Below are 14,173 nucleotides of genomic sequence, written 5' to 3'. Positions count from 1 at the left end.
ATAAGCAGGGGAAATAAGGAAATCTGTGTATGTACGAGTGGAAAAATGACAGTTGACTAAATCTTTTGCTTTGTCCTGAAAGGGTAAAAAGCACATGATCACCTAAAGACCTAATTCTGAGCAGCAAATTTACGACTGCCATGTAAAATGTCAGATGGACAGATGTCTATGTCAGCTAGGATGGCCCAAACAAATTGTACACTACTACAGTTATAAACTATTCTCCAAAGTACACTGTTGCTGTCTCCCCAAGTTACCTGTGTCTTGCTTTAATACTACAGGTGCATCATCCAAAACAAGCAAACAGCATATAAAGTAGGAAAAAAACAAAATGACTCATCTGTATGTTTGTTTTGGGTCAGCGAAGCCAGGGCAACAGCATAAACAGCCAGGCAGCCTGCACTTCCCAAAAAAGACGTCAGCAATAAAAGCCAACTTAAGTCTCTTTGGACAGGTCCCCAATTATAAAAACTGTCATTATAAATAAATCAAGCCAACCAATACAATTCCTACAATACAACTGAATTAGAAACAGACTTGTTTTTGAAATTATGACTGGCTGGAATTTTATAAAAACTAGCAAAAAGTGAATTTCTATTTCTTGCAACCATGTCTAAAATACATAATTGCCCAGTTTCCTTCTTTTAGTCTACTTAGAGCTTGCAATGTATATCCAACAAAACAAAACATGTTTTAAGCAAAATGAAAGAAAAAGAACCCCTATTTCATTTTAACTGCTATCTAGAGCCATCACAGAGTCTCCCCTTTACCTAATCCCAGTAAATGGTCAGAAGTTATTGCCTCTGGAAATGATGGATGTAAATCACTCCCAGCATTGGTAGGAAAGACAAGCGCATGCAGACAGTGCTGTTCTGTTGTATGGAGTGGGGTGGACAAGGGGGCACCTCTACCACCATATGTCCCTATAGTAAACAGTAGTGATCGTTCATGGTTCATCAGTTACTACTACTAAACTACTCAGGGTCAATGTACTAACCTTAAGCATCATACAGATTACGGTTGCTGGAAATGATCTTTTCTGATAGTCTGCATTGACAGATGAACAAACGAGCACTGCACACAGCGCTATTCTGTTTATTGGTGAGAAAGCTGCACCCCTCTGTGCTCTCCTCCAAAGAAAAGCCAGGGTGGATTGATGACAACGTTGGGGAACTGCTGTACACATGCCAGATTTTTGCCCATGAAGAACATGATTGTTTGTCTTAGGCAACAATCATCAGAATCTGAAAAAGGATATCTCCAACCAGATACTAAATCATATTTTATTAGTAAATAAGTTTTATTAGGAGGGTAGACTATTTGAGCCTTTTATTTGCTGTTGGTGTACACTCTGCTTCTCAAGACCATACAAGCTCTCTAATGGAGCCAAGATAGCTTGGAAAACTGACAGGGGTTCTAATCCTTTGTACCTCAAACCAAAATCAAAATGCTTTTTTGCTCAACATATACTTTAAAGTCAAATTACAGGCATTTCTAGCAAAAAGCATTTTTATTTTCAATACATTGGGCCTCATTTATTCATTATTCAAGACTGGAGAAGACAGACTATAATGGGTGGACTTGGGTGATCCAGCAAATCTAGAATGTATGTCTTAAAATCATTTGCTATCATTTGGCAAAAAATAATTCTATTCAACTAATTACATTTCAAAATATAAAATCTCACCTTGTATTGTACGTTTGAAGAAAGCTTTGCAAGCTTCACATGAAGCCACACCATAGTGGTATCCTGAGGCCACATCACCACACACCAGACAAAGCCTCTTAGGGATAGAATTTAGAACATATTTGCCCCTTCCGGGGGTGTCGTCCTGTTCATCATCTCCACCTCGGTAACAACGAGGGCCCTGTGTATCAGGTCCATGTCCACTGCTGTCACTGGAACCGCTGGGACTTCTACGACCGATGCTCTCTGGGGTACCTGGCTCTGCTTTGATACATAGATCAGGACGTCTGTCACGGGAAGACATGATATAGAGTAGTTCTGAAAAACATAAAGAAGGAAATGTTATGGAGATCAGAATCAATGCGGCACGTACATACGGAGCAAATATACTGCTGTTATCACTGAAGTTACTAATTATTACTATACAAATAAAACTTCTAGGGATTCTACCCAATTTCTAATACTGTATAATATATGAAAATACTGTGTAAAAATGGAGCGGAGTAAAGCAAAGCGGAGATGTTTCTAAGGGAAACTGATAAAAAATAAGCCCCTGGACTAAAGGGTAAGATAATACAAAAAGAGGTATAGGTATCTATAAGTATATAGAGGCAAAAATGGTTGTAAAATGTATGTCTAGCCAAAACTTTCCACACTTGAATGAGTATGGAAGAATAACAATCCCTGTCCGACCTGTATTACTACCTGGTGCTCCCTTACAGAGATTTACCCTCATTTCACACAGTTTTACCAGATAGGAAGTGTGTGTAACTCACCAACAGCAACATTGACAAATAAAACATCTTAGTAACAAGGTGAGGGCTAGAACCCCTGTCAGAATTGTATCTCTATCTGTGTCCCTTTTGCAGCTTTTTCCTTAATTTCCATCTGATAAAACCAATGTCAGCAGGACAGAAAGTGAGGATAAATCTCATTGATGGAGCCCTGGGTAGAAACAATGCCCACAGGAATTCTTATTGTTCCCCAATCTATCCAAAGAAGAAAAAAATGTAATTGAAATATAGACTACTGCTACATTATTTCCATACTTCATGTGATGGTTACTGTGGGGAACAACTGAACATTCCAAATCTACCAGTGTCATTTTTCAGTTGTTTGGCTATGAAGGAGAAGCCCTCATCATGGAGCTGATTTATAAATACGCACAAGCTACTTTGTAGAAGATATTTACAGATAAAAAGATTTGTAGAGCCCGGAGAAAATAGTTAGACTTCAGTCATCATTCTTCCAGTATAAGTTAGAGGCAGAAATCTACTTGCATTGGGCAGTACATTTTTGCCTAACTAATGTGCCCTATTATCACAAACCTAACTCTTATTAAATTAGACATTAAGAAGAAGAAAACTCTGAACATGCAAGGCCCTGAATTTACAACTCTATACAATAGGCTGTTGTAGGCAAAGAGAATACATATCTTCACTTGGTTATCAGCAAGGCTCTTACTTTACCTATAATTAGTAGAAATACAGTTCTCTCATATTGAAAGATTTAATTGTACGACAATCAAATGGAATGTATGGAAAAGATCTAAAATTTCCAAAGTGCTATAATTAGTCAGAGATGCACTAAAGTGGAAACTTCTTGCAGTAAACGAGGAAAATACATCTGTCCAAAAGCCCTAATCATGCCTGATCTAAGGGTAACTATATCTATACCTTATAGAAAGGATTAGGAAAACAAAGTGGTATTTCAGACCTTGATTTGGGTTTTTAAACATCCCATGAGGACTGTCCAAGTAGATATAAACCATAACTGGATGGCAAATTATATTCTGTAGCATTGCATTGGTGTCTTAAACATCTGTTATTATTCTATTACAATACACGGTGCTGCTGGTCCCCTCCAAACTCTGTCAGCTACTTCCTGTCTCGGTGCACTACCTCCTGTGTAAGGCTACTTGTAGTGTCAATCAGGGGTGTATGACAGTATAAGGCTGCTTAGAAAGAATAGGGAGACAGGTGTCACTCCACAACAGCAGCTGTCTGAACAAGGAGAATTGTTTTAATAAAATCTGCACTGTAAAAAAAAAAAAAAGAAAACTTTTCAAATAAAATAACACATTGAGATTTCTGCATCTGGGTATTTGTATATTAAAACACAGCTTTTTATATCTGAAGTAAAAGCCTGCCTAGGAGATAATACTTGACAAAATAAAAGAGACATACAATGGTAAAATCATAAACACAGGCAAGACGGAAGGTAAGTATGAGATTCAAGGCAATGAAGATAGTGACCTTTGCACTGTTTAAGTCTATACGGTTTAGTTAGACTGGTTTAGCAGTAACCTTGGGTTATAAAGGACAACACAGCAGCACAGTTGTAGCAACATAACAATGTCTATAGCTTACACAAGAAGAACCAAAAAGAATCCAGGACACAGTACCGGTTATTATTGTATAAGCAAAGACAAATGACAGGTACCTGTCAACAACTAGGAATCCAAGAGGTTGTATGTTTATAGCCCTTAAATGACAAATCCCCCTACTGAGCAACTTATGTAAATACTGAACACATTGAATATTACCCGTCCATGTGCTTTTATTATCCAATGGTGTGCAAACTTTAGATGATCTCTAAGGAAGTTCTGGTTTATCTTTGTGTGGATGAGGTCAGAATAGGAATAACAAAGGGTGGCAGATAGGAAGCTAGTGTAGAAAGTTGTGGGCTGGTCAGTGTGACCTTTGACTTGTCCCTTCCCCCAGACGCTCACTAATGATTCAGTTCACTGAGCGCAGATCCTGGGCTGGGGTTGTATACTTTATACTGGGGGCAATTACAGGCACACGCTTTATCTCAGATCATGAAACACACATCAAAGTACACGGCATGGCAGACACTCACAAGGAGATGCACATGAAGGCAGGCAAACAACGAGGGCTCTTTTTTGGTGGGGTCACTTTGGCGAGTCAAACACTGCGCTTACAACACTGATGGCTCCTGTGGATAAGAAGATGGAAATATGAATACACTAAAACACACAATGATACACAATATATATCCTATACACACAACCTGGCATAGGTTGCTTTTTACAAAAATTTAAATAATATGGAATACTATCAAACTGACATGTACAGACAATCGACATGTTACATATATCAGCGGGTACAAATGGATGTGATAGATCTCTAGGCTCACACATTACACCAATCCTCTGCCTCCAAAATCTTGATGACCTTGGACCAAAGTCACCACAGTGTTCTCCAGGAGTAAAGCGTCAGCTCCCCAGATCAATAACACATGGCACGTTGGGAGGTATTGAGGAATACAATAACCATACACACAGACACACAATGATCAATATAATCCATATACTACAAAATATTAGTAAAGTTCTGAGCAGTGTGTGATGGGCACAAATCTGAGCTGTAGCTCTGTAGTTTTCTAATTCTTGACAGTAACAAATCAGAGTGAAACTTTCAGTTTCTCCCATAAGATGACATGATGTGAATCCTTACATTGTGTATGTCTACAATTACAATGACAGGCTGTAGTGCACAGCACTGATCGTGCACCCCATGGGATTGTATACATAAAATGCACTTATTAAAAAGTGTGCCATGGCCGATGGTCATCTGACTGGATGTCAATGTGTATAAATAGCACCAACAACATCCATGCAGCGATCGGAATACACAAAGTTCACCCCTTTGTATAGTACAAGAAGTGTGTGCGGCTCCATCCCAACACAAAACACCCCATGGATGCTCCAACTCACGTCAGGGTCCCGCTGTCATTCCGCCGATCGCCTCCCAGGAGCCGCAGTCACCGGCACCGAGTGTGTATATGGGGACCGAGCACCAGCAGTGTCAGTGCACCGATCTGCACACCAGGATCACGTGCAGGAAGCCGGGCTAGTCATCGGCTGGCATGGCTTGTGTGTCTGTGCACCGTGTGTCGTGTCAGCTGAGTGTTGCGATGGAAGCCCCGGCGGCTGTAGGACACGGCAGAGGACACAGCACTCACACACACACACCGTGTCACACACTCACACACAGACACACTTCCTACCGTGGCTCCTCCCCCTCCTCTGACAAGCAGGGAAGGGGCGGGGCTTGGAGAACCGCAGGCTCAGCATTGCACGGAAAGTGTTGGAGTCTGTACAATGGTGACATATCCAATGAGCTCCATTATCTCTGCCCACAGCTCTGTGTATACAAAATATCCCACCCGCCCGTGTCTGACAGTGTTAGGGGGTGGTGTCTGCCCTAAGTACTTCGGTGTTCTCAGTTCTGCTCATTTTACAATAGGAAGAGAATATATAACATAATAAAAGCGAGAGCCCTTCCCATACTCCATGGAAATCGTCCTTGTGTGTAACCTTTAGCTAGTTACAAACTGTCACCTCTGGCTAGGCTGCCGACTTTAACTCGCCCTGTGCCGGTCACAAGTTGGTCAGGGACGCTGCTGGTGACCTTGGGCAGTTTCTCCAGCTGACCCGCTATGTCTGTCAGGCAAATATTCCGGTTATGTGCGGCAGACACAGCGCGCCAGCCAGAGAAGTGCTGCGTCCTTCATATGACCTCTGTGAGGAGCGCCCTCCCTCATGGAAACTCGTCCCTGCTACAGCTCCATTGGAAAAGAGCAACTTCAGTCACCGCGTCCTCCTCTGAGCTGAGGGGGGGACAACATGTCAGCCTGTCCTATATTCATACATCAATTTCTGCCTCTCTCTTGGCTGTAAGGTGGCTCCTCAGCTAGGGGAGGATTCCTCAGAGCTGGACCATCAAGTTTTCCTGGTTGTCAGAACAGACTAGTTGGAGTTTGTGTGAACTGGGTCTGTCAGGTGTTGTGCACATTCTACACACAGACATATAGAAAGGTCAATATTTTACCCAAAATATACAAAGCTAAGGAATTGTGAGAAGTCATGTTCTTTATTGTATGGAAAACTACAACCAACTTACCTACCTGTTCACAATCTTCTGTAGAATATACATTCAACGACGCATTCACAGCTCCCGCCATACCTGGCTGCCGAGAATGACTGAGTTTGATGCGCATGTGTGGGAGTTATGTCCCTCAGGCCTGGAGAATCAGGATTGCCAAAGATCCATGACAGCTCCAGGAATTCTAGGAAGCTCTCATCTTCCCTGCAACTCCATGCGAAACTCTGATTCAACCAAGATCTTCCTCAGCCATTGGCTTGGCTCTGATGTTGTAACATGCGTATGCGTTACTTTGTCTCTGGCGGCTGGTTACATATATGGCACTGCCATATACATAACAGAGCTCTACGCTACATAACACATACGTCATACAGACTAAAACATAAAGCCACCAGAAATATAGTTTTTTTGATAAACAAGACATTGCATGCCTCTTGTCAGTTAGCTCTACCCTCTGGTGACATTTTTCAGTTTAGGTCTGCTTTAAATATAACTAAACTCCCAATGTGAAAGAAAATTGACATGCATTGGTGTACTGGGTTGCAACTTACGTGCTATTCTTACCAATTGCTGCACCATATGGTCTCAGGCTAAGCTAAAAAAATGTGCCATGCACTACATTTGTGTGCTTTAAGTTGCATTCAGTAACCAATTCAAATGAATTGACTGCCAAATGCAGCACATTGCAACATGCATTGTGTGACTAGGATAGCTCAGATGGCAACTTTATGGCAGGAAGGCACCAGATTAAGCAAATGTATTGATCCTACTTTTATTGTAAATGAACAGCAAACAGGATCGGATTTAAAAGAAAATCCAGCTTACTTCAGCCAATCCAAATTGCTGAAGATCCTGCAATGTGGACACCCAAAAGGTTCCCATCTGTATTAAAGAAAAGTACTGAACCATCACATGACCCCAAATTACAGTAAAAAAAAAAGGCTTTTAGATTTTTTTTTTAAATGACAGAGAGTAATTAGATGAGTTTGGGGAAAGTGTAACATTTGCTGAAAATCAACTTATTTTCTGTATGTTATTTACCTATAAACAAGCTTTGGCTATACACACAGTAATTAGACAACCTCAAAATAAGAGAGGGCTGTACAAGGAGGATGACGGCTTTGCTACCAAATTCCTTTCAATAAAGAAGTCAAATTTGCTAAAAAGGTTGAAGATAAATTAGGGCTGGCAGGTGAAAAAAATAATTTATGGAGAGGAAGCATTTAAAATACTTTAGGATTTTTCAGTGCTTTACCTGCAATTTAGGTTGTATGATTTATCCGGAATATCACAGGTTTTATTATGCACTACAAGGGCCCTTCCCCTCATGGAAATGCAGTAGCCAAGAACTGACCTTTTCCCCCACTCTCCATAGATGATTGGTAAATCTTATCTCTGGACTGACTTACCTGTTTTGGCAAGAGGAACATCTGGCATAAGCAGCATCTGACTGTCTAAAGCAACAGGCATTCCTGCGGTTCCTGTCATACTATTAACTGATTCATAAGCTATCATAAGGTACACACTCCCACCCCCCCACCTCCTTCCCTTTTTAATTATTTTATTGTGTTATTGTGGTTGGGGGCTGATTAATAAATATAATATGAATTTTGCAGCTGGATGCTTGGGCTTTTAAAGCTGAACATTAGTTATTTATTGATGTTTAGGAATTTTAAGCACAGTTCATGGTAATTTAAAGATTTCTAAAGAGATTTGAAATTCACATTTACCAATATTAAATGCCATGACCAATTTTATAACCATAAGTCAAAGTTCTATGAATTTTTACATTTAATTTAAAATCATTTGTATAGTTTTATTGTACTGGGAGTGTTTCTTTTATTTTCATGGAGACTGTTTAGCTCTCACATGACTAGAGGGGTTAGAACAGTTATTTATTAGGTGTAGAGGGCCGATTCCTCATTTAGACCTCTATGTTGCTTTTCACAGTACTGCACTGCAAATGTGTATTAGAAGGCATTCTATTGCAATCCACTCTTATTATGGTCTAGCAATGTCAGCCTGATTACAGGTCAGATGTATTATGGACTGCCTATGGCTTACTATTTCTATAGACAATTTTTGAACCTTTGGCACTGTTAACGTTCTGGTTCCCTTCCCATTTTGATGCTAGAAATGTGGAAGGCTAGAAATTGTGCTTTATCACACAGAAATGCCTACAATCCTAAACATATTCTATAAAAGTCTTTCACTGCTATCATGCAATTTACAAATTCTAACCCCAACCTCTGTACCTGTCAGCAGTTTCTTCACATCTTTATCAAATGTTATCAAAAAACATTCTTGAACAAACTCTAGCCCGTGGACCAAATCTAGCCTGCAATGTCCTTTTTTTTTGCCCCAAAAGAGTTCCTAATATGAATTGCAGCTGGACCACCGCTGCTGCAATCTGTAGTAACGGCGGGCCAGCTGCAATTCATATTAGGCTGCTGTTCTATACGCGAGTGATGCCGCTAATACATTTCCCGGCATCACTCGCATCTATGGACCAGCGGCCTCTCTGCCTATGAATGGCCCTGCATTTTATAGACACAAGTAATGCCGGGAATTGTAGTAGCAGCATCACTCGTGTCTATTGAACAGCAGAACTATGCGTGGACCCCGCAAACTTTATACTGACAGGTAAGCCAGAGAATTGTGCCAGAGAATGCAATGTGAAATCAAATGAATGCAGCAATTCATTTGGTTTCACATTGTATTTGTTGGCAAAGTAAAACAATTAGAAAAAACAATAAGAAGAAACAAGACTACTTACCCTACTATACTACTGACAATCATGCAGATTACACCAAAGTGAAAGTTTTATCACACTCCAGGATAAACAAAATCCAAAAGACTTCTCTTCTTCATAGCTTATTGTGGTATTTTTATTTTTCTACCATGCAGTAAAATTGAAGAAGGAAAAACTCCCTCAATTTTTTCAATGAATTTCAAGTTTGTTCCACAACATGGTCTAAGTTTTTAATTTTGGTCCTCTGTGTATTTGAGTTTGACACCCCTGCTTTAACACTTTGTTAGTTGTCGTATGGATTTTGACTGTATCATCAGTAAAAATGTGTGATCTGTTCTTCTAGATTGTTGTCCATTGCTACATTGATCCTGGTTCATTTATTAGATGATTGAACTATCAGGTCAGTCTCAAAGTGATCTGTCTGATCATTATAATAATTTTAATTGTTGACTGAACTGCCATTTACTAAATGTGGACACTTCCAGTTTCAGTTATTGATGTGATGGTGACCTCTACCACTCTTTGCAAATCTTGTCCCAGAACCCAGAAAAGCTTACAATCTAAGAGGTGGGGGAAACAGCATACTTCAGGAGGGGGAATATGGACTAGAGGGTAAGTAGTCAGGGTTTTAAGGGACAGAATAAAAAGGGTAGGCAAGTTTGAAAAATTGATTTTGAGTGCTCATTTAAAGGGGCAGAAAGTGGGAGCAAGCTGAATAGGACGTGGAAGACCATTCCAGAGAGTCGGGGCAGCTCTGGAGTTTATGGTTTTTTAAATAATTTATTGGAATTTTAGTCCATTGCTCTTTTTATTTTTTGAGGTATCAATTTGCTTAAAAATGTTGGAGTGTAAAGCACTGTGTAGAGGGTAATTCAGCATCTTGAAGAAAAGCAGACAAGAGGGTTTGTTTTGGCAAGTAATTTGTTGTATTCAGTGATAGTTTCTCATAGAATACAAATCAAGACATTATCAAGACCTTTGTCTGATGGCTTGATGTTGAATAGATGTTTGTTTTGAAGGTTTAGTGGGGCCTGTTTTTGGTTTCTCGAAAAATGAACCCTCACTTCATTCATATAAAAAATTTATCCTTTCACTCCTTTAATACATCTTAACCCGGAACATTTTTTACATTCAACAATACCTACAAATCCAGGGAGTGGCGATGGGGACTAAGTGTGCCCCATCATACGCCAACCTTTTTTTAGGACACTGGAAGGAGCACCTGTTCTCCAACCCTGAATTTGCATCCTACCGGACCCACATATTATTGTGGCACCAGTATATCAATAATATTTTGATTATCTGGACAGGTTCCCCAGAAACCCCAGACAGAATGTTTAATTTCATACAAATCAATATTTATAACGTAAAATTTACCAGTAGCTCTAGCCATTATTATCCACCAAGTCCTTCTGGTACTATCCTGAATCTATCCTGGGTACCTACAAATGCGGGCATTGCCCGCAATGTTACTGGGTGAATGAAAACAGCATAACATTTCTTCCTAACAAACTTAACACATAAACCTAAACATTGAATTGATTGTCCTATTATCAGGGTAATTTATTTGGTCTCTTGCAAGTGTGGTAACTTTTATATAGGAAAATCGAAACCTGCCTGGCGCAAACGTATTTATGAGCATATTTATACTATTAATTCTGGTAAAATAGTAACTCCCCTCAGCTTCCATGTGGGGACCAAACACAACTTAATAATGCCGTAATTTCCTTTTCTGCACTGGAACATATCCCACAAAATTCCCATGGGGGTTACATTGATAAACAACTTTTACAATTTTAAGCTAAATGGATTTTTCAACTTAATGCCACACAACCACCTTGAATAAATTATGTTTTTTCTTTCAAACTTTTTCTTTCAAAACATATTCCTGTTCAGTTATAATGAACATAACACTAATTCCATTACCGAGTACTGACTATTGTATAACATGAGAATATCGATTGTTGCTTTACTTGTTTTGTATATTTAAACTAAGCACTTTTTCATGTGATATATGGATAGATGATCTCTAGGTTGATACTATAATTTATGGGGGAATCTTACAAATCAATTTTTGCCTGCTTATATTGTATCCCTAGATATTTATTGTAACTAAGGAATTTCAGTACACTGTAGACTTGAATATCTGTAATTGCTAAGTTTTGTATTCAACTATTGGTGACATAAAAACATCTGACACCCTACCTTGACAAATTTTCATATTTCTTTCATTTATTCTTTTAGACTTTAAGACTCCTACCTAGAAGAGTGGATCTACCACCTGTCCTTAACAATAACGTAAGGACTTCCTACTTGGGGTGTATGAAACCAAACAGCAGTCACATGTCACCAGAGCAGAACAAATCAAAACTAAGCAAAACACGTAAAAAAAAAAAAAATAGTTTCCAGTCTTCTACGTTGGGAACTTAAAGTAGGTATCCGACTGGATACCTTGGCTAACTGAAAAAGGTGTCAGGGGGGTCCCTGAATAAATCAGGAGCACCCCAGTCACCATATACAAATGGACATCTTGCAGTTCTTGTGTTTGTTTCATAAAGGTTGTGTTGAGCCAACCTCTTTGTTGATTATTTAAGGGGATTATAAGGGGAAAGAAAGAGGTTTCAGGCTCAGGAGGTTTTTGTCCAAAAATAAATCAACTGTGTATTTTTCAAGTAACAATTGGTACATACATCAAAGGTATATGTTATTTATTTTAAGCTCAATATCCAAATGCCTGTTATTGTCACAGGGTTTGGATACTTTAATCTAGACAGAAGACTCCTTCCAATGTCATACAATATACATATAAAGATTGAAAACAAGGTAAGAAGGGGACCTGTTATGGTCGCATGATTCCCAACGTGTTTCGCCTGTTATAGGCTTCTTCAGGGGTATAAATTTGCAGAGGTTGTATGATTTGTTTTGTTGGAGTGCAGTCTAGGTAGGGGGGTAAAAGAAGCAGTATTCAAGCTGCATGCAGTTTGATTTGTCCAAGCCCAAAGCAAAAAGATTGTTTGAATGTTGTCCTAGTAGATTAGGTCCAGTTTTAATATTCATATATATAGTTTTTTTTATATACCCTAAATAGGGGTTTAATGAGAACCTAGTCAACTAGGATTAGATCTATTTATCCTAAAGAAAAGCCAGAATGTAATCAGAATGTAATTCTTTTTTGTAATGTAAATTTTGTGGTGTCTGTGTGGTCTCTATATTTTATTTTGACCTTTTTGAAAATGTAGCTATCTTGAATAAAGTTGTTTTAATAATTATTATAACAATATAACACTTTTTGTATGTATATTGTTTATATTGCTTCATGTTCATTATTGTATGTACATACATGCATATATGTATGTGTGCATGTATATGAGTGTACATATACATATAAATTATAGGAAGAAATAGGCAAAGAGGTTTTTTTTGGCATATTGCTTAACACATATTTATTTCAAATGAAAAGATTGCCTATTTCTTCCTATGGTTTCTGATGTCATGGGGTTAGCTCAAAGCTAGTTTAAAACTTTAACCTCCCTAGCGGTATTCCCAAGTGTGGATTTTACTTGCAAAAAGCGGTAATACCTGCCCCCCACGATCCAGTGGCGTCCTTAACAATCCCCAGCTGGCTCCTGCATCTCTTCTTTCGGGTGATACGTGAATCGTCGGTACGTTCGGGGGTGTGACCAGGCGGGAAATTTGAAAGAGGATTACAATGTAATCTGCTTTTAAATGCTTGAATACAGTGAAATACAATAAATATAGTGATATTATATAATAATCTTTTAGTGCATAAATCATCATTGTCCAATGCCCTGATTTACATTTTGGACAAATATCAGTGTTTTCGATTTGATAAATCTTTTAAATTACATTGATTTTTGTTATAATATTTCATTATTTTTTATAACTATTATTTATAATTATTTATTATATTATAAATTATGATTTGTGTTTCAAACTTTATCATACCCGGGAGTTATTCCTAACAACTACAGGCCCACAATATTAAACAACAAATTTCCATGCAAAAAATTGTAACGCTTTTTGCATAGAAATACTGACATAATTAGAACGCTAGGGGAAAGTGTGCATGCAGCCTTCTCTTCCTCTTGGATTTTTCACTGTTATTACATATATATGCACATTTCTAGATTTAGTCAAGCATTGCTTATGCAGCCTGAAAAGCGTGAAAAATACACTACAGCACCATCTAGTGGCCATCAAAACATGATTTAACATGCTGCTTAACACATCCTAATAATTGAATCTATACTGTAACAGGACAATAAAATCCCTTTGCTGGGATCTTCTGGCAAGCCTCTGGAATGTCAAAACACAGACTACTATATATTTATGTATGATTTTGCTTCTGGTTAAAGGTGGAATCCACCTTTATGTGCTTCCACTACCAAGCTGATGTGATGAAGTGAATATATAGTGGCCCGGGGTCTAAAATGGCATTCAAAATTACATGAAAACCTTGGAAGTACTAGTACTATTTGAATTATTTCAACACCTACAGTAAATAATGCATACACTCCAGTATTTTATGAGCAAAATTAAGTTGAGCAAAAACAGAACATCTGTTCATTTCTAAGAGTGCTTGACCCTGCTTGTGAGCTTGTCAATAAATGTGGTTTGATGTTGTGCTTGGCACGTAGACCTTCTTCTATCATCATCAGGTGTGTTAGAATGGGTATGCAACTGAGCTGAAGAGCTAATTGACAACCTGTTTGGACAGAAAGTGGAAGCGTGCTGTATACGATTACAACTTCAAGGCAGTACAATGAGAACAAACCTATAACAATACTACAAATGAACAGAGGA

At 38.6% G+C, this 14,173-nt stretch overlaps 1 protein-coding gene across 1 annotated transcript in view; it reads right to left on the bottom strand.

Annotated features, from left to right (window-relative positions):
• Positions 1-5,723, bottom strand: part of ESRRA (estrogen related receptor alpha) — a gene marked incomplete in the record, with an annotated part of 12,196 nt that extends 6,473 nt beyond the window's left edge. The window contains 3 exon segments of the mRNA XM_072421500.1: positions 1,688-2,005; positions 4,550-4,645; positions 5,427-5,723. Of these exon segments, the coding sequence (XP_072277601.1) occupies positions 1,688-1,991 (304 nt within the window).
• Positions 5,724-14,173: the final 8,450 nt, after the last annotated feature.

The sequence above is a fragment of the Pyxicephalus adspersus genome, chromosome 9 (assembly GCF_032062135.1).
Source record: "Pyxicephalus adspersus chromosome 9, UCB_Pads_2.0, whole genome shotgun sequence".
NCBI classification, from domain to species: Eukaryota; Metazoa; Chordata; class Amphibia; order Anura; family Pyxicephalidae; genus Pyxicephalus; species Pyxicephalus adspersus.
This window is presented reverse-complemented; position numbering and strand designations above follow the sequence as displayed.